General features: G+C 37.4%; 1 protein-coding gene across 2 annotated transcripts in view; it reads left to right on the forward strand.

Annotated features, from left to right (window-relative positions):
• The window catches only part of NECAB3 (N-terminal EF-hand calcium binding protein 3), a 91,117-nt gene that overhangs the window by 19,757 nt on the left and 48,604 nt on the right, over positions 1-22,756 (forward strand). For both annotated transcript variants that reach the window (XM_026697322.2, XM_087929164.1), the window contains exons 2-3: positions 10,782-10,806; positions 15,174-15,282. In XM_026697322.2, the coding sequence (XP_026553107.2) occupies positions 10,782-10,806; positions 15,174-15,282 (134 nt within the window). The remainder of the gene's footprint in view (positions 1-10,781; positions 10,807-15,173; positions 15,283-22,756) is intronic.

Consider the following 22,756-nt stretch of genomic DNA (forward strand, 5'->3'; position numbering starts at 1 on the left):
TCTTGTTGATTTTTCTACCTCCTTGTGACATCCAGTCTATTATCTACCGAAAATCAGTCAGAAAAAAACAAAGAAAGAGTCCCGCACATCTCATTGTTTGTGCACTAATGAAGCTCAGCAAGCAGTAATGTACATCCATTAAGAATTTGTGGCTCTAGAGATGGTTCTACGGGGTCTAGATGGATTCTGAACTCAGCCCCAGCTCTTATACAGTTAACAATAAAATGGCAGATTGGCATACTAATCTCCCCCCCCACCCCCCGAAGATTCTGGCTCTTGAGCATAGTTTCAAAAACATAACAACAGCGACTTTATCTTCTTTTGTTTTGGCCCAGTTGGGCCACTTATCCCAACATGTCTGAATGCCACACTATCCTCCTTCCATGAAAGAGTCAAGATATTTGGGCTAGCCCTACCTGTTACTGTTTCTCTGAAATACCTCTGATTCTAAAGTTGCCCTTCTTTCTCCAAAATAATTAAATTTCTTATTCAGAAAGAAATTTTGGCAGCAAAAAGGCTGCCCATTTATGTGCCAGGCCATAGTATTTTTTTTAATGGCCCCATGACTGCATACTTTCATCCCATCCTTCCATCCCCATTAGCCTTAGCTATGGCCATCAAAGTTCTTCATAGGTTTTAACCAAACAGTAAAGTTAATGTGATTAAAAAAAACAACACTTATGTTTCAACAATAGATGATTTAAGACTATTCACATTACTTAAGGTTAAATGTGACTGAAACAAACACAATGTAGGCACACATCCTTCTTTTAAACTTAGTCTGAACAAACCAAGTTGGTTTAATTTATACACATAAAGCCATAAATCATGGATTGCAAACCACAAAATGGATTCACATATCACACTAGGCTGAAAGAAATGATGTCATGCTTAGTGAAATGCATGAATCCACTTTTCCTTAGATAGGAAGACTAGCTTTTAGTCACTTAATCATTTCCTTTTCCTTGCTCTTTGCAACCTATAAATGAATATCAGAATCATTTTCTGTATAGCCTCTTTGTGGAAGAATTAGAATCCATGTAGTTAGATAGACTGTGGTTTTTCAGAAGTAGAAGAGCAAGTCACCTAGCCTCTTGATGTGAGATATTCATTTGCTGATTACGGAACACAATTTATAGCCTCACTATTTAGAAGACTGTGGATCAGAAGAAAGAACAACTGTCAAACCAATTCATATTTAATAAAATGTGATAAAATAATGTGTCTGCACAGGATAGATGAACATTTGTTAGGAAAACAGTCTTTCTGGCCCACAAAATTGCAATCCTTTTTGAGTAGCAGTCCAGCTCTTAATCATTGCAGCTAGATAAGACAATGTACAATACTGAAGTTTTTGTTAGAAAATGAGGGACAAATACATCCCCCCTGCAGTTCGCACCCTACCTGTACCCACAGTGGGGATTCAAAATGCCAGCACACTGTGAGATTCTATTATAGACCTACCAGCAGCTGTCCTTGCAGGGGAGGGGGAAAAAGATGAGCAGTAATTGTGCATTGGAAGAAAACAAAAATGCAAGAACCTGAAACATTTTTGTCAGGAATGATTATTGCTCTCTCCTTGTCTCCTGTTTTCTAGCATGTGGGATTATATTATATTTTTTTGCTGGCAGCATGGAAGTTTCATTGTATTAGGTCACTGAATTTCCATATTTGGAGATGGCTTTCTAAAGAGCCCTTCAATTACATTACCTTGAACTTTGGGTCACTTCGACTTCCTACCTTGTAGAAATATGTCAGCAAAGAGGAAACATGATCAGTCAGTACTCAATAATATAAGAGCTTATTAAAAGAGCATTGGGTGGCTGCAGTTTTGTATGTGTATCCTAAAGGGGGGGCTAAGGCCCACAGTAGCTTGTAGGGGTTTATTTCCTAGTAAGCAGCCATATGGTCTGTCTATATGATAACTATTTATCAGTGGTTTTAGTTGGCTTCCAATAATTGTAAAAACTGGCACATTCACTGCAAGCATTAGGATAGAACTCCAGAATACCCATTTAGCATAATGTATATGAGTAGATTCCACTTGAAAGCAATTAAATAATACTAGAATTGAAAGAAAAGCTTATTGTAAGGCCACTAATGTCAGAGTCTGAAATTAACCTAATTTGCTAAGATTGTAAAAAAGACTCTCAAAGGATATCAAGCCATGTTTTCATGTTAGTCCTTTGCAAAAAAATACTAGAGAAGATTTTACTTACTAATGGGAAAATAAATTTGTTGGTTTTTAAGGTGCCATGAGAATCTTCTCTATTTTCAGGAACTTACTCTGAAGAAATATTCTGTATTGCAGAGATGCTTTAATAAATCTATTCATTTATAACCAATCCAATATTTCTCTTGGGAAGCAAAATACAAAACAACTCCAACAACTCTTTACAGACTGGTACAGTGAAATTGTCCATAATTTATCTAACCATTTACCAGCTAGTTTTTCTTTATATCTGTTACAATTGACTAATATAGAAGCCATTGTACTTCTCATAGAGTTAGTTATATACATAAACACAGAGAAACATTTGGCTATATAAACTGTGTTTAGATCAATATGAGCTGTGGGAAATAGTTAATAGACCAGAAAAGAAGCTACCCAAAAGGCAATTTTAGAAGAATATAAAGTATATTTAAATGAATGTGTGTAAGTAAGAGAGTATAAAACTATAAGGAACATGAACACTGGGGAAGATGTTAATTGACATTAACATTTTCAGTTGGTAGGGAGAAAACTATTACTTAGAAATTCCCAGGCAAACAATAACCCTTAATAGCTATGGAATAGTAGACACATTTATTATCTACCCACTCACACACACACACCAGGCACATGAGAAACAGCAAAGCACAGCTGAGTCTTTACATAGCTTTTCACAAAAGGGAGGAATGTTTTGAAAAGATCAAACTCAATGAAAAGAACCAGTGCTACCCATGTTATTCTCTTACCCCTGCTTTGCAGAGTCTTATTTTTTAACACTAGAGCTGTTTCCATTTATCTCTAGCTCAACAAAGAGAAGACAAAAAACCACTATAATGCATTTCTTCACAGAAATAAACAGGGCACCTAGGATCCATTCTATCATCCTTTCAGTACTGTATTGTTTAAAGCAGGGGTGGGATTCAATTTTTTAACAACTGGTTCTGGGGGCATGGCTTAGGTGGTGGGTGTGGCTGGGTGGTCATGTGACTGGGTGGGTGTGGCTTGGTAGTCATGTTATTGGCTGGGCGTGGCCAACTCAATATCACACACATTGAGGCACGCATCTCCTCACCTGGCCTCTCTGTGGGGATGCTGCAACAGTCATAAGTGTGAAAAATGGTCATAAGTCACTTTTTTCAGTGCCATTGTAACTTTGAATGGTCACTCAACACAAGCAAAGTACCAACAAAGGAGGAAGAAAAAACCTCCAGAGAAGTTCCTGAGACAGAAAGTCTAGTCCTGCCAAGAATGTAATAAGGGTTAACGGAAAGGCAGTTTCTGTAAGCAACACCAGAATGTTTCCTTCCTGCCTTCCTTACAGGATTAGGCCAGTAATTTCTTCTAACAACTGGTTCTCTGAACTGCTTAGAAAGTTAACAACCGGTTCTAGAGAATAGGTACAAACCTGTAGAATCCTACCCCTGGTTTAAAGCTAGTATAAAAATGGCTGTTAAATGCATTACTGGGGGCTGGTGTGTGCTAAATAATAATTGTTGGCAAGAAACCAGGTATCAGAAGATCAGTGGAATGGAAATGAACCTGGAGAAGAAGCACAAGGTTGGAGATAGCTATGTTGAGTTGATTGCAAGGAATGAGAAAAAAAAGATAAGATTATTCCTTGCATCATCCGTTTTTTACTAGCACGTGTATAGAGCTGTTGTTTGGACATAGTGTTTATCAAGATTAATTAACAATGAAAAAAATATTTCATCCCCTTGAGAGTCATGCTGTGTAACAACATAATAATAAACCTGAGGAACTAGGGCATAGCCATTCTGAATGGGCATGAAAAAACATACCAATTTTTTTGTAATGGAAAGGAAATCTCCTACTGAAATTCTCCATCATAAATAGAAATAGAACCCAGGAAACATTTCAAAGAATGAAATTTAAGTACTATATATCACACGGTATCAAGAGCACTAATTTATGTGCTGCTTGTGGCCTCTGATTTAATTGGGTTTTTAAAAAAAGACTAAACATTTAATTGAAGATGATGTATCTAGTCTTGATGGCTGTATTCTATCACAAGCAACTTATCTCAAATGCCACTAGCAATGGATTATGTTTATTGCCCTCAAATACGGTTTGTGAGCTTCCTAAATTTTGCAGTTTGGAATGGCTAGTCAGATGGTTATCTAATCTAACAGCCCTGTTATGATCTTCTGATGTTTATATGCTCTTTTAATTTACTCAGTAGTTTAGGCTCACTGTCTTTCTATTGGATGGAATGAAGCAATTGTCTTAAGTTGTAAATCCCTTGGCTCCTTCTCCTTCTGCTGCACATCTTGCTGTGTTTATTATGTTTTGCATTGTTTCTAAATACTGTAAGTCACTCAAAGTTGCTGTTGTGAGACGGCCAGCCATATGAATGGATGGAAGGAAGGCAAGAGGGGAAAAAGGAAGGACAAAGTAAAATAAATTCCTCAGTTGTTACCTTTTTAAAATCCCTTTGCTATGCTTCAAGGAACTTATTCCACCTCCAAATTTTTGCCAATTGTAATATAGCCATATCTCTCTAGTGATCCTGTCTTATTTACACAGAAATATTAGGATCTGGTGATGGAAAATCATTAACATTAGAGCAAAATGGCCTAAAAACTTGTGCCAAGCAATACCTGCAGATTCTTTCTCTCTTTCTCTCTCCCCCTCTCTCCCTCTCCCCACTCTCTCTCTCCTCCCCTCCCTCTCCCCCATCTATCTATCTTTGTAATGTTTCATTTTATGTTTCAATGGTCAGAAAAAGCTTACAATGACCATATGAAATACAATATAAAAAACAGAAACAAAAAAAAATCCCTGGAAAGTTGTTTCATAAATAGATAGGGAGATCTGATTACATTGTACATTGTGTTATACATTATACATATTGTATAGTAGCCATGGTGCACAATGGTTAGAATGCAGTATTGCAGGCTAACTCACTGTTCATTGAGAAGCGTTTGATTCTGACAGTGAAGTTGTGAGGTCAGGTAACAAGGAAATATTGCCTACGACAATATTTCTCAAGAAGAAAGTATTCTGGGGGGAAAAGAATGTTGAGCGAAGAATATTAGGATGTTCTTTCTGTGGTAAGAAAGATTTTGACTTAACCTAAAAAAAACCTCTCAACAGATGATTCTTTAATTAAATGTAGAACTTTCTGAACTTTTTCTAATTGACATTTCAAAAATGCACAATTACACATTAATACTATGATAATATTTTTGCATGATTTACAATCTGCTCCCTTAGGTCCCCATAACCTCATATTAGTAAAACAACTAGATTAATTTCTTGCAGCAACTCTAACAATTACACAGAGGTGTTCTGTTTCAGTGGGAAATTTTGTAATTGCCCATAAACTCTATAAGTCAGAGATGCCAAAATAGAATGCATTTTTTCAAGTGCATTCATTGTGACAATATATCTGAAACAAATAAATGAACAAATCAACCTTAGAAAACTGCCAAAGCAGTTTCATGTGTATGTATTTTTCCCCTGTATCAGAAACAGTCATTATGTTATAGAATTGGATGAAGGGAGGTAAAATTTAGGGAATACTTTGACTTCCCATCCCAACCTAAAAGTACCTACGGCTTTTTTTTTTACACTTTAAAAAAAGAGTACAATTCACATGAGCTGATTTCTGGTGCTTGGAAACTTCAGTTTGTTACCTGGTGATATTGAATCCAGGGTAACTCATGAATTCATGGCCTCCATGGCAATCCTGACATGTCCCAAGCATAGGTGGCATTCAATAGGTTCTAACCAGTTCTGGAGAACTGGTAGTGGAAATTTTGAGTAGTTCGGAGAACTGGTAGCAAAAATGTTGAGTAGTTTGGAATATCACCTTTGACTGGCCCCACCCCTTCTATTCTCTGCCTCTTGTGTCCCAGCTGATCGACTGGGTCTTCTTTTGTTGCCCTGCACAGGAGAACGGAGCTAGAAAGCAGGTTAGTGGGGTGGGGATTTTATAGTATCCCTCCCCTGCCACATCCGCCAAGCCACACCACACCCACCAAGCCACGCCCATAGAACCAGTAGTAAAAAATTTTTAATCCCACCATTGGTTGCAAGTCATCTATCAACCAATATATACCAGTGGCTACATGTGGCTACATCTGGTTTTAGTCTTGGGGCACTCATGACATGATCTAATATTGGAAAATGTTAACTTCAGTCCATTACCATGGACAGATCATTTTCTGATTACCTTCTGGTGTGCTGGTGCCACTTTCCCCCATAGGGAGATAAATCCTACTCAATTGGCCTATTCGAAGCAGGTGCTTGCCTTCTGGAATGAGCTGTCCCAAGATTCATATGGCTTCCACCCTGATGATACTCCTTAAAGACTTAGCTCTTTGCCCAGCCCTTGTGGATAGAGTAGATGGGAGCCTCCCCCCATTTATTGCATTTTATGTTTGTTTTGTATTTGGATTGCCGTTATGTGATTATATTGCAGGGTTTTGTGCACTGTTTGAGTTAATGCTGTGTTTATATTATATACTTCTGTGAGCCCTCCAGGGTTGGTTGGAGTAAGATAGTATGCATATTGAATAAAACACACAAAATCTTATTTGGTAGGCAGGGATGGAAAAATTAACTTTTCCCCCTTCTGGGGACTACGGAGATAAGCAAGAGAAGAAAGGATTATTTGTTTCCCTGCTACCTGTTAAGATTACCATATTCATATATTATTCAGTAGTAGCCATTACTTCCAGCAAAAGAGACTACTCGTAGCTCAGGATTGAAAAAGGGAACAAAAAGACCAAAGCACCTCCTCATCAGCAATCAGCATCCAGATGAGAATAGATTAACTCCAAGATTAATATCAGACCAATAGTCAAGAAGTAAACAATATGCCAGTCAAGGAATGGCCAAACAAGCCAACAATAAAGAGCCCAACCAAAGAATCGCTAAGACCAGCCCCACCAACACTGATAGGGCAAGCCATTAGAATATAAACTGAGAATAAAGTCCACTTCTTACTAACACTGATACTGTTTGTGGAGATTCTCAATCATCCAAGTCATAGTTGTTTCAAGTCATAGTTGTGTTTTTTCTTCAAAAGACAATTGGACTGATTTTTTTTTTGCTTTTGTTTTGAGGAGGAAGAATAAAACATTTTGCTTCTCTTCCAAGACACTGATAATGTTACCAAGTTTGCAAGAAAACAACCAAGCTCAGAGAGCACCAAGGACCCACTATTATTTCAATATAAAAAATGATCATGCTGGATTTAAATATTATATTCCTGTGGAATGCTTGTCTATATGTTGCATATGTCACCTCTCTGGTGTCCTCTAATTTATTGTGAGTGTATATGAAAGTAGGATCCACAGGTTAATGATACCTGCATTATATATTCTGATGAATAATGATAATAGAAGAACCAGATGTGAGTTTTGAAGAAAAAATATGCAATTTACTGAATATATGGAGTCCAAAGAGGAAGAAACAATATTTTGTTATATGGTATGTATGGGTCAAGTTGAGAGAATATTGAAAAAATATTTGGCCATTTGGAGGCTGAAGAGTGAATGAGAATGGTAATTGTTTGGTGAGCATTTGCTTAGAGAAAGGATTATTTGCTTCAAATACAGTATATAACTGGAGTATTAATTTATTCATACGTACAAACATTAAAGGAAGCAAAACTTGAGAATATAAGTGCAGGATACAAAGAGCTTTGAATGTGGGGCAAATCTTATTTGGGTAGTAGAATGGGTGGATTTGGGCAGCAATGATATAGAAAAAAAAAGGGGGGGAATGGAAAGAAATTAAAATATAACCACCACAGAAATAGAAAATAGGAGTTTTATATGGAACAGCATAAAAATAGATTAATTGCTCAACAGAATGAATGGAAAGTGGATGTATGGAAAGAGGTTAGGAAAACTGCTTGCACCAGATTGAAAGAATTATGCACAGAAGTGTGCAGAGTTGCACTCATGGGAAGTATAAAATCTGATTCTTGTAGAACGCTGAAATGAAAAAGGCTCTGGATAGTGCATGTAAGAAAGTGACTGTTCCAGAAGCGGAAAAGAGAGAAAGGCATTGTGTAATGTTTATACAGATAAAAAGATTGCTGCAAAGAATGCAACCAAAGATAGCAAGGAATTGTTAAGAGACAAAGGAAATGCAAATATATTAAGTGGGGGCGGGGATAAAGCATTTTTTTTAATTCTCTGAAGTAGGTTAAACAAGACAGCTAAACTATTCTCCAAAAGAAAGTGAGAAGTGGTACATATGGATGTTTGCAAGGATGATTTGCAGAGATAGAAAAGCATGGAAAGACATTGTGAATGGGATTAGTAGGAACTAGATTTACCAATATTTTCTTGCCTTTTCTTATATCATGTTTTTCATGTCCTTAATTTGCTATTTCTTATTCCCTGTCTTCATTGTACATGCCACTGTTTGTGCAGAAAAGTTATTTGGATGATGGCTATGTAAATATGTAACTTAAGTACTTATATCATGCTTAACTGTTATCAACATTCAGCTTCCCTTATCTCCTGTGCTGTACTGAATTAAAGGCATTGCAGCTTCCATGCAATGAAACACACATTCATGAACACTATGGGGCCAGAGATTATAACCCCAATCCTTTTGTATACTGGTGAGATTAACTCCATAACAATTTCATTGCCAGTACTGTATCTATTTACTCAGAAGAATTTGGTTCTTGGCAACAGAGAACAGGCAATTGCAGAAAAAATTCAATGTTTGGCATTGACTTTCTATTGTGAAAATTTGGATGTTAGAAGTTTGCTTCTTTTTTCATCTGGGAAAGAAAACTGTAGATATTTCCACAAAGGGATGTCAGAAAAAGTGACAAGGGTGGCCATAGTTGTATAATTGGAGGTGCCATTTTAGAATTGGGGGTGGGTGGGTTGACACCAGTGATGGGATTCAACCAGTGTTACTACTGGTTCGGTGACTACGTTTTGCGCTTATTTATTTTTGTGCTTATTTATTTTTGTGCTGTTTATTTATCTTAGCATAATAGGGATTGCCAGAAGGGAGTAGCAAATTTTATAACAAAACAGGGTTTGCCAGCTCCAGGACTTGCGAATAGCACATTGAATTTGGTCATTAGAAAGATCATTGTATAACAAACAGTGCAGTATAGATAATCCTGATCCAAAGTAGCTTATGGACCACAGGTTCATGTGGTGAATATGCAATTGTTCTACAACATAATTTGGAATTCTCTGTTGTAGCTCCTACTTCGTAGAATGATATATCCATTGAGATCAGATAGGTTCACAATATGAGTATTCCTTCCAAGGACTTATTTGTTTATTTACTAAGATATATAAGCCATTCCAACTGAAACTGATTCTGAATGCCTTATACCCCACACCACAGTACTGTAATCAGATTAAAATACAATAATAATCCAAAACATAACATGACCAAGACAAAAAATATTCCTTATCATAAACTCAATAATCTAGTGCTACTTTTTCAGCAGTGATTCAAAAATTCCCATCATCTTGGAAAGCCCTCCAGAACTGCAAGGTCTTAACCACTGTGTGGGACACAAGCAAGAATGGGCTGCGTTGAACTCTCTGTATATACTATTCTGAAGGAGGGGTCTGTCCTGGAAAAGGTTCATCCTTGGGCTACCTGGTAACAGGTTCAGGACCCATGACAAGCTTTTCGTGATAGATCTAACTAGATAGGCAGGTGCTACTTGGAGAAGATGGTCTTTGAAATAAACAAGTCCTAAGGCATGAAAACCTATAAAGTATTAGTGTCACAGGGGCAAGCCAAGCTGAATCTGGTACTAATCAAGTTGCAGCAATCTGGACAAGCTGTAAATTACAAATGGTATCAAGGGCTGACTTGTGTAAAATGAATTGCAGTATCCATGGATTACAAGAGACGACAAAAGCATTTTTTGTATGTTCAGCATTTCTTTTACTACCAACTACTCTTAATGACTGTATAGTGCAATAACAAGCTATCATTTTGATTTTTTATTTGTCTTCATTTACATTTTCATCTTAATGACTTTGAGATTTTGAGTACAAATGTAAAACTGTTACATATTAAATGAAATGTAATAAAAAATATGAGACCTTTGACTTCAGGGATTGTGAGCCAATAAATACGGCTCCATTTCTTTTCACGGAGACATCGGATTCAGAGTTATCCACTCGCTTGAAATTAAGTCTTCTAAATGGTCTTATTAGGGATATTTAATCTGGAGATATTTAGGTGCCAAACTGATGACAGGAACAGGAAAGACTATGATGAGATGAGAAGTGTGTTTTCAATTCAGTTGACTAAGCACTGATGGGCAACTTCAAGATCTTATCTCTAAACTAGACTTGGATTAGACAGTCCTTAATCTACATAGCAGGTTTAAATAGGGGGATATCTTTTTTAAAAAAGGATACAGAGTGTCCTGGCTTTATATGTACTGTTCACATTGATGGAATTTATTTATTCTGCAGATGCTACTGTATCTTGAATATGGGCGGGTTTTGATTCACAGACATGCACATAGTGATATGCATATAGAAAAGAAGGATTACCCATAAAGCTTGTTTTGAAAACATGTTTTTCTTTTCAGATTTTTCGAAGAGCTGACAAGAACGGTAAGTGAATGAGTACGTGACTGTTTTTTAAGCAATGCCACTTGTTTATGCAGCCTTTTGAACAGAAGGGAATACATATAGCTCAAGTTAGAACAGTAAAGTATTTGTGCTCTCTGAGCTTGGTTATTTGCTTGCAAAAGTTTTATTATCCAACAAGTGCTAAGAGTGTTGGGTTCCCCCTGCACCAGTTATATAAGTAACTTGCATTTTCAGTATTGGTGTTGGTGGAGGATGTTGGTGAGGGTAAGTAATGAAATGTCAGCAAGCAAACAGCTAAGCTCAGAGAACCCCAGGGACTCCACTATGCAGCCTTTCCTATTTCGAAGACTAGAGATGAGCAATCAAGTCATCTAATAGAACCCTGCGTACTCTAAAATATCCTTTTAAAAACAGAATAGAAAAAAAAAACATTTCTATTTCAACTCTGCTCTAAGAAACTCAAGCTGACAGATACAATTCTCCCTCACACCCCAATTTTCTCTCATCACAAGATTAGGCTGAGAGACAGTAACTGGCTGAAAATGATCCAGAAAATGTAATACTGGTAGCCCTTGCTATATGGTCACAATTGGGAATGCAACTTTCATCGCTTAGCAATGCAGTCATTGAGTCACGACCAATTTTGTGATCTTTTTGCCATGGTTGTTAAGTGAATCATGGAGTCATGAAGCAAATCAGGCTTTCCTTATTGACTTGTGGGAAGGCCCCTGGGAAGGCCACAAGTGTTGATCATATGACTTTGGGATGTAAATAGCAAATACCTGAATTTTGATCACGTGACCATATGGGTCAGTGCGAGAACCAGTCATAAGTCATTTTTTTTCAGTGCTGTCATAACTTTGAACAGTCATTAAACAAATGGTCATACATCTATCTGTAATTTTATGGGGATCTGAATATTCTTTTTTTCAAATCCCAGACTTACATCCTATACTAACCCTTACAGCTTCCTAAGTTTTCTCTTCAGTGTTAAGCACTAGAAACTTTGTCATATCTGAAAATTAAGTTTCACAGATGCCTAAATTGGTTAATAATAAACAAACTCCTAAGGGATGACATAGCCTACGTACTTATAGCCTTAGTACTGCAGCCTACTTTGTAACCCATGGTGGACTTTTAATTCCTAAATGCTTTTTCATGCATTTCTCCATTGCTTATCACAATGACACTTGTTCACATCATATCCCTTATTCGTAAGAATGTTGTCTTGCCTGTCAATCATTCTACTTCAGTCAATCCACTCATTATGTTTATCTTCAGTCAATCCACTCATTACGTTTAGCATTAGGTTTCTTCTCTAGACTTTAGATTTCCTATATTTCTGTCCCTCTCACTCCCAAGCAATTGCTCAGAATTTTATGACATATGTTGTTTTATGCAAAGTTGGTTTTGATGAAATCCATTTCACAATTTATGTTTGCTTCATTTTAAATATATTTCACTTTTCCATTTTGTTTCACATATTTGTCGTGAAAACCCCAATTTTTACATGGATAACTGAAATCAACCTTATTTAACATGTTCAGGACTGAATTTTAACTTAAGCTTCATGATACTATGTTTGCACCTATTTGTTTATTAATAGGAAGTTCCATCTTAAGAAGAAAGCAGATCAAACTCAAGAAAATCAGTAACAAACTACAAGGAATTCAAAATGACAATACATCATGACATCATAATGCAAATAATACCACTTAGTACATGTGATATAAAGACCTGTGGACTTCAACTCCCAGAATTTCTCAGCCAGCACAGTCATATGATTTCTGATGCAAATATATAAGTCACATGATTGGTGTGATAATATCATGATGTACTTATCAGCATTTGCCCCAACTTGCCTCTATATAGGCACCTCTGGCTGTACTGTAATCAGCTGTGTTACCAAGATGTATTTTTTAAAAAGTAGTGGAGTCAGACATGACTGGACAGAGAAACCTTCACAATTTACTCAAGGTTACTACCTTGAATGTTAAAAGTGAACAATGTTATGTATCTAATGTTTAGTGACTCTTCAGAGTGATGGCAGCACTGAAAAAGTAGCTTCATAACCAGTCCCCACATTTATGATCATTGCTGCATACTTACAGCCAGGAGATTAACATTTGGGCGCATCACAGCTGGCTTCTGACAAGCAGAGTCAATGGAGAAACCAGCAGTAGAGTCGCAAGTTATGGTCACGTGATCTCTCACTTAATGATCACAGACGATTTGCTTAATGACTTAGCAGAGGTGAGATTGCAAGTGTGCTGAGGTAATGTGATATTTCACTTAATGGCTGCGTTGCTTAGCTGGTCCCAATTGTGGTCAATAAGCGAGGACTATTATGTAAACTTCTGGTCTCAGTCAGGGGTGGGATTCAACCAGTGTTACCTACCGGTTCAGTGAGAGTGTGTTTTGCATGTGCTACCAGTTCTATAGAACCCGGCCAAACCAGTAGTAAAGTATTTGTGCTCTCTGTGCTTGGTTATCTGCTTGCAAAAGTTTTATTACTCAACAAGCGCTAGGACTGTTGGGTTCCCCCCATTGATAAAAGTAACTTGCATTGCCAGTATTGGTGTTGGTGGGGGGCGGGGGTGTTGGTGAGGGTAAGTAATGAAATGTCATTACTTTCTATAGAACCGGGCCGAACTGATAGCATCCCACCCTTGGTCTCAGTGCCCTTGCAGAGTATTTCTATCAACTTCGCTGTGTTAATGATCCGTTGCAGGAATTCCATAAGCAGGTTTAGATAATACATTAATAATCCCTTTCTAGATTTTACAGTCTGAATGTGTGACTGTGAATAGGCAGCTGAGGGTACAGATACGTACACATGCATGTTCCCTCCCCCCGCCAAGTTTCGCTCAGTTAGAAAATTTAAAAGGACTAGCTTTTAAATGCAAGTTTCTAGCTACATTAAACAAGTATGTACCCTCGAGGTAAATGGAAGTTAATGTTGCTATTCCCGCAACCAATTTGGCATCAAGTGATGTATCGTGACTTTTTCCCCCTTCACTAAACTGGGCATGGATGTGGGCAGAGCATGATGCATCTGGTCCATGGGCCATGAGTTTGACAGCCCTGGTATAAATGATTTTCATACTCATTTATTATGATGTAGAAACTTATGGATAACCTGGAATCACTGACATTTCTAAATGGATCTTTGTTGCTATTTATTATTTATTTTGTGTATGGCATATCATACATGGACTAGCAATCAGTAGAAGCTAAAAAAATATAAATGTTAAAAAGATCTATGTTCAAATACCAATGTCTTGGTATGCCATCTAATCGCTAAAGTGCAGCATTGTTTATATATGCAGTCCTCAACTTACAGCAGTTCATTTAATGACCATTCAGAGTTACAACATCACTGAAGTGACTTATGATCTTTTTTCACACATACAACTGTTGCAGCATCCCCATGGTCATGTGATCAAAATTTGGATGCTAAGCAACTGGCTCATATTTATGACCATCACTGTCAGGATATATATGTGTTTTATAGTTGACAATCACAGTGTCTTGGGGTCATTTGATCTCCTTTTGTGACCTTCTGACAAGCAAAGTTAATAAGGCAAGGGTGTCAAACTTGATTTCATTGAGGGCCGCATCAGGGTTGTATTTTACCTCGGGAGGAGTGCTGGGGTGGGTGTAAACAGGGTGGGTGTGGCCAGATTGACGTCACTCATGTTGCAGGCACCTATGGCAGCCTGAGTACTCTCTCAGCAAAAATGGGCTCACGGGCTCTGTTTCTGGCTGTGTCAGCCTCCAACAACCCTCTGCCAATGAAAATTGAGCTTGGGAGGGCCATGCTGGCAAAGGCACCGTGGGTCGGTCCCTCGCTGTTTCCAGGGTGGCCCCACAGGCCAGATCTAAGCACCCCACAGGCTGGATTTGGCCTGCGGGCCTTGAGTTTGACACCCTTGCAATAGGGAAAGCAGATTCACTTAACAATCGGATAACTAAATTAACAACTGCAGTGATTCACTTAACAACTGTAGCAAGAATGGTTGTAGAATGAGGCAAAACTCACTTAACAAATGTCTCACTTAGCAGCAGAAATGTTGGGCTCAGTTGTGGTCATAAGTTGATTAAAAGAAATCAGATACTAGATTGATATATGTCATCTGCTTATAGCCGGCCACAATGTGATCTGCAGTTTCACTTGGGATCCCTCAGTCACACCAAGGGGAAGGTACTGTGCCCCAATCACTGTTGCTAAACAGAGGCTTATCAATTCTTACCTGACCTGGGTTTTCATTATGTTTTCCTGATATAGAATATGTTGTATTAAATCATATATAGCATGCTAAGTAGAGAGGTCATCCTGTTCTCTTTTCAGAAAAATATAATTATTCCACGTCTTTATTTAAATGTAGATGATGGGAAGCTGTCATTTGAAGAGTTTAAGAACTGTTGTGCTGATGGCATCCTCAACTCTGAGGACTTGTGGAAACTGTTCAATGATATTGACAGGCATCATTCAGGGTAAGTAATGGGATGGATAATCTAGATGCTTAAAAAAAATGACATGTGTATTTAACCAAACCCCTTCTTGGAAACAGCTATAGGTTCATAGCAGATCACAGATTTTTCATGCAAAAAGTTATTGGCTTAATCATTTGCATTCCCAGAGGGTTTGCAAACATACCTATTTGAAATTCTAAAAAGCAGCTGCCATTCATGAAAAGGAAAGAGGATGTAAATTTTATGGATAGAATTTTTCCCTGTTTTGCTTTCAGTTGTTAGAAGAACCCTTAAGCAAACAAAGGTATGTAGTTAGCAGAAATATAAGCATTTTATGATGAGCTGGATGATTTTGTATCTCATGCTTCAAAACAATGTTTTCATTGTATTTAAGTTGGAATAGTTTTATTTCATCTTGTCTTTTTAAAATTCCAGAATGCAGTATATATTCACCAAAATATGCAGAAGAAAATGCTTTTGGTTTAGGCTCAGGTTTTATGCTCAATGACCTTTTCTTTCCATCAGATTTATAATGGTACAATTTAATAATTCAGTAAACCTGCAATACATTTGTCTAAAGAATTTATATGGCTTCTTTATATGAAAACAGAGGCACTACTGATTTTGAGGAAGGTAGACTTGGAAATTAATGCTATTTTAAGAGTAGTCCAGGCTGATCATAAGTAAAATAGTATGTTAACTTCACAGCAGTATGCCTGAATTCCATGAATCAAAATCAGATTTGCTATTTTTGTCCAAGGGCACATTAAAATAATATGTAAATGATCTATGGGATATGCAAGCAGTGTAATTCTACCTATCACAGCTATAGCATAGCAAATGATTTAATCAATCTCAGTATGTCCCATATCGCATATGAAGATTTTAAGATAAAATGGATAGGCTGTAACATCTACTGAATTCACAGCAAAAGTAAGACCTGAATTAAAAACTGTCTAATTCACAATTGCCTAGCCACTAGGCTTTCCAGCAATATATATTTACTTTTATTGTGGACAATAACTGAGAAATTTAAACACATTTCTCTGGCAGATCAAGAGATTGAAGGCAAATTTTTTAAAAATGTGTTTGGATTCTTCTCAATGGTGATTGTTTTCTTATGCCTTGTTTCTCCATCTATGTATAATATCTAGTCCCTTTATTATTTTCTCGACAATTTTTCTAGTTTTTTTGTTTCAATTTGATTTTGGCAATGTATTCCTATTTTTATCCCTCAAAGTTTGATGTTGCTAAGTACACCCAGAAATCTTTTTGACATATAGTAGTATCAGAATAAGACTCCAGTCTGAAATCTAGGAAAGCTATTGTCAGTCATCATAAAGTCAACAGTACTCAGTCCCATAGATCAAAGGCTTGCATTAGGCAGCATCTTATGCAGGGGTGGGATTCAAATTTTTAACAACTGGTTCTGTGGGCATGGCTTGGGTGGTGGGTGTGGCTTGGTGGTTATGTGACTGGGTGGGTGTGGGTTGGTGGTCATGTTATTGGCTGAGCGTGGCCAACTCAATATCACTCACATTGAGGCACGCATCTTCTTGCCTGGCCTCTCATGACTGTGGGGATGCTGCAACAGTCATAAGTGTGAAAAATGGTCATAAATCACTTTTTTCAGTGCCATTGTAACTTTAAGCCAGTAATTTCTTCTAATAACAGGTTCTCCGAACTGCTTAGAATGTTAACAACCGGTTCTAGCGAATAGGTGGGAACTGGTAAAATCCCACCCCTGATCTTATGTTTGCAAGGCCAAATAGAAAATAATATGAGCTCCTGTTGGTTGATTATTATATGTAATAATTAGCAATGCAGTTATTTACCTGGGTAGACTGTATACAAATAATCCTCCTCAAATGACTAAGTATGTTTAATGAACAGGAGGGGAAAAGAAGGAGTGTCTCATCTCCTACCCAGACTCTATAGATAGACCATAGTTTAGCTTTAACTTGCTATTAGAATTCCCAACAAGTACGGGAATGGGAATTCTGGAAGTTACAGTTCTAAGTTGTTTCCCCCGGAGCAGAATTTCCAGGGTGTGTGTGTGTGTGTGTGTGTGTGTGTGTGTGTGTTTGTGTGTAGTGGGGATTGTTCCATATGAATGGCTAGTAAGTGTGCACGCAGCTCCATTTACATGAGTGGTGTGCACACACACCTGCTGCTCATGCAAATGGGGTGCACATGCAGACGCTTGCCCACTGCTCATGCACAAGGGGATGCACATATGCCTGCGCACTTGCCTGCCATTTTCATGGCCCAGTTGCCAACAGCTCATTGGCCATTAGTGGGCCGTGGCCCAGAGAGTGGGAACCCCGGCCCTGGAGGAAAGCAAGTTGACTGCAGCTTGTATATGACAATATAAAGTATACATGCTTTACATGCAGAGGGCCCTTTGCATGATTTATACTTTTTTAGAGGCCGAGGATTCGTGGACAGAACCTCTGTACCTTGTGTAGGTTCATTGTTTCTACAACTAAAGGCTTTTAAATATTCTATTCCATTTTATTCCATTATCGTTTATAAAAACTCTCACGTAAACTCTCGTACAAATACAGGCTCTTTGCATAAACTATAATTCATGTGTGAAAATTAGGTTTATTTATTTATTTGTATCTTGCCTTTGTTATTTTTATGAATCATTCAAAGTGGCAAACGTCCAACAAATCTTCCTCTTCCTCCCCCCCCCCGCCACAATAACAACCCTGTGAGGTGGGTTGGGCTGAGAGGGTGACTGGCCCAAAGTCATCCAGCTAGCTTTCTTGGCTAAGGCAGATTTGAACACTAGCTGGTGCCCTAATCACTAGACCAAACTGGCTGTGTGGTTGTAGCTGTGATGGTTTTCTGCAGTGCATTTCTCCTCTTTGAATATGTGCCATGGTGCAGTTACTTTTAAGGGACTGTAGTGTACATATCCTAAGAGCCAGAGCCAACTGCAACTTTCATATTCTGTATCCAAAGAATGGAAGATATATCTATACAATTAATGCTCCTGGCAGTCTCTGTGCAAATAAGAGTAAGGTGTTAGTCTAGATAACATCCAAAGGCCAACTGAATCTTATAAATACTGTATTTGATATACTGCATTTTGACTGATCTCTGCTCAAGATCTCAGCTTTTGGCACCTGATGCTAAAAAAGCTGCTTATACATTAGATGCCAGAAGCTAATCATGTACACATATTGAATACATGAGAAATGACACTACCACAAACGAAAAGAGATGAGCCTAATGACTGGATTGTAAATTATCACAACTTGTTATCTGTCATAAAAAAACCCATATAATTAGAAGACATACATGTTATCTAGACCAGTCTTACAACTGAATGCCTATAGCTTTGATACAACATTCCTGATAAGTCATTCTGCATTTTCTGCTTAAAAATTTCTGGTACACTCTAACCTCCACTAAGGTCCCTTACACTGTCTTCCTCTGTCCATTTTATAACTTAGACAAGGAATCAATTTCATTGTCTGCTAGTTTACATAGTTCATTTGAAACTTTTATCAATGAGCCTTGACAAATGTACCAATTTTCATGCCAATGTAAATAAGATAGTTACTAAGAAAACAGCACTGCTTAAGCAAGTCATTGCAGCATTGGAAATGTATCTGCATTTAAAACAGGACTGTCAAACTCCTGGCCTGCAGGCCAGGTGTGTCATACACTGGCCACGCCCATGTCCGCAGAGGTGATATTCATCAGGTTCTCACCAGTTCTAGAGAACTGGTAGCAGAAATTTTGAGTAGTTTGGAGAACCGGCTAATACCACCTCTGACTGGAGATTTTACAGTATCCTTCCTCTGTCATGCCCACCAAGCCATGCCCACCAAGCCATGCCCATAGAACCAATAGTAAAAATTTTTGAATCCCACCACTGGATACCAATTTAGTGAAGGGGAAAAAAGTCCCAATATGTCATGTGATGCCACTGTGATGATGTGAGTTTGACACTCCTGATTTAAAACAAAGCCAGGATTTATTTTAACCAATGTTTAGGAGAGTTAAAAAATACTTTAGAATTCCACATAGGCTTCCATCAGAAAGAACAGGCTCTGGTATCTGAGCCATAATCAAGTGAGCAGACAATATTCATGTCAGTGCAACACATTCACATGCCTTAAATAATAAGTGCTCAGATAAATCAGTTTTTGCAGTAATCTGTACTTCTGCAATAGGTAAACAACTGTATAGTGTAGAGCCACTCATACTTGGAGTGGCATGAGCAAATCTTTACTGCATAAATGAGGTGGTCACCATCAATAAAGAAAGAAAAGGGAAGTAGGATGCCCAATAGTCACATCTGGAGGGGAAAACATATTTTCAATATGAAATGTATATTTATAATTAATAAAGAAACAGTCAATCTCTCAATAAGGGCAATGCCTTGTCTTGTATGTTTCTCTCTTTTCGCTTTTTTTCTTGCTGTTTGTTTGGTCTGGTTCATTTATGATTGGATATATTACCAACCATCATCATTTTTTAAAAAAAGCAGTTGCTGTACCAAATTTACATCTCACACTCTAGTGTAGCAGTTCTCAGCCAGATTATACATTAGTTTAATGATATGGCAATCTTCCCATTTGTTAGTATTGAGACAAAGTGAAAAACCATGCTTTCTCACTCTTTTATTTTTGCATGGATGAGAGAGATGATTGCTCTATTTCCACTCCTTCTTATGGACTGGTATAAAATTGCTGGGAATGATGGACCTTTAATCCAACAAAACTAGAGAGCACAGGTTGGTTTAGGGCAATGTTTCTCAGCCTTGGCGACTTTATGATATGTGGACTTCAACTCCCAGAATTCCCCAGTTGGCCATTGGTGAATTCTGTGAGTTGCCAAGGCTGAGAAAAATTGGGTTAGGATAACCTTAAATATTTTATTCCATTTTATTCCATTATTTTTACAAAAACTCAAGCTGCAACAGCATACTTTAGTTGTCTCTGATCCGATCAGTTGTAGATTTTTTAAAAAAACTTTCAAAGCCTTCTGTCTGCAAAGAAAAAAAAAAAAGATGTGTATAATTACCAAAATCAGAGATGTCTCATATTCAAAGATCTGAAAAATTACAGCCTGTCTAGAATACAAAAGATTGTTTTGAATATCTAAAGAATTTTCCCCCTTCCCCTCTCACATTTATTTATTCATTGGATTTTTAAGGTGCACAACACAAAAGATATTTTTTTAATCACTTATCAAACAACTTCTCCAAAATATCTTTGGGTGAAACTTCAATTATTAAATCCTGCAGAGTTAATATAAAGCTGGCCTTTAGAGTAGGGTATGCGGCTGTATCCATATATATCTCCATATAGGTTTCAGGTAAATTCTCAGATTCAGTGTGAATTCAGCCATCTTTCTCATTGATATGAACCTTACTGTCTGCTATAATGTAATAATAAGCAATTTTGTCTCTTGGGTATCTGTTGTTGTGGAAAGCCCATCCACAGAACTGACTCGATTAACTTTGGTGTCTATACATTGCAAACATTATTTGGAATCAGTCCGTTAGTTGTTATTGCCTTGGGAGCAAAAATTGCTAGTACTTCTGAAGAGAGCAATTGTTTTGCTGAACAATCATATATGACATTAACTAATGCCTGCAAACATAAAGACTTGCAATTTAAGCCTGGAATGGAAATTCTGCTTTTGACTCAGGGAACAAAAGCTTTTTTAAAGTTGCCTTTATTCAATTCATGCCAGAAAATTTATTTATTCTTTCTCACTGAATTATACTCAAACTCAGCTGGGAAATAAGAATCAGAAAACACTGCTCATCCCAAGTCAATATCAAATAAGGAAAATCATGTTGGATCAGGCCAATATAGTCCTTCAACTACACGGCCAGCCAGATGCTCATCTGTAGGAAACCAGGACATTAAAATTCTCCTTCATATATTCATATTTCCAGCAACATGTCTCTCATTCCAGAGGACATATTAAGCCAGTATGACTAGTAGCCATTGAAAGACCAATACAGTCTTGTCTATGCTGGCTGGCTGCAGCTCTCCTGTGTTCAGGAACTTAATTCTAAATAAATAAAATAACTAAATAAACTAAATAAATTAATGTAACATTAAGGCTGGAAAGCTGCATCTAAGTTCCAGTGACTTTTCTCTTTATTAAGTGATAGGGCTAATAGATCTGGGCTGAAAAAATCCAGATGATCACAAGAATTAGAGCAGTTCAAATCTGGTAGACTATCAAGGAGTCAGTTCTAGAAAACATAGCATCACTATTCTTCAATTAAATATATTTTCATAGGCTAATTGTATAGTTCTAATGTAATGGAATTTCAATGGTTGGTTGATCCATGTATCAACTGAAGGCAAATGTTTTGTTTTCCAAAGCAAAAAATTAAATATATTTGTTGATGTTTGACTAGGAATATGAGAAAAGATGCATTCTTGGTTTCTCACTTGAAGGAATGCCTCTTTTAAGAATAGAATGGAATAGAATAGAACAGAATAGAATAGAATAGAATAGAATAGAATAGAATAGAATAGAATAGAATAGAATAGAATAGAATAGAATACTTTATTGGCCAACTGTGATTGGACACACAAGGAATTTGTCTTGGTGTAAATACTCTCAGTATACATAAAGAAAAGATACATTTATTAAGAATCAAGAATCATAACATACAACACTTAATGATAGCATGGGGTACAATTAACAATCAAACCATACTAGGAAACAGTCAATATAAATCGTAAGGATACAAGCAACAAAGTTACAGTCCTACAATCACAAGTGGGAGGGGATGGGTGATAAGGAGTAATGAGAAGATTAACAGTAATAGTAATGCACACTTTGTAAATAGTTGAACAGTGTTGAGGGAATTATTTGTTTAGCAGAGTGATGGCTTTCGGGAAAAAACTGTTCTTGTGTTTAGTTATTCTGGTGTGCAGTGCTCTATAGCATCATTTTGAGGGAAGGAGTTGAAATAGTTTATGTCCGGGATGTGAGGGGTCTGTAAATATTTTCACACTCCTCTTTTTGACTCATGCAGTATACAGGTCCTTGATGGAAGGCAGGTGGGTAGTAATTGTTTTTTCTGCAGTCCTAATTATTCTCTGAAGTCTGTGTCTGTCCTGTTGGGTTGCTGAACCAAACCAGACAGTTATAGAGGTACAGATGATAGACTCAATAATTCCTCTGTAAAACTGTATTAGCAGCTCGTTGGGCAGTTTGAGCTTTCTGAGTTGGCGCAGAAAGAACATTCTTTGTTGCACTTTTTTGATGATGTTTTTGATGTTAGGTGTCCATTTTAGGTCATGTGATATAGTAGAACCTAGAAATTTGAAGGTCTCTACTGTTGATACGGTGTTGTCTAGTATTGTAAGAGGTGGTAGTATAGGAGGGTTTCTTCTAAAATCTACCACCATTTCTATGGTTTTGAGTGTGTTCAGTTCCAGATTGTTCTGGTTACACCACGAGGCAAGTTGTATAACCTCCTGTCTGTATGCAGATTCATCAT

The sequence above is a fragment of the Pseudonaja textilis genome, chromosome 3 (genome assembly GCF_049901715.1).
Source record: "Pseudonaja textilis isolate UNSWEBS1 chromosome 3, rPseTex1.2, whole genome shotgun sequence".
NCBI classification, from domain to species: Eukaryota; Metazoa; Chordata; class Lepidosauria; order Squamata; family Elapidae; genus Pseudonaja; species Pseudonaja textilis.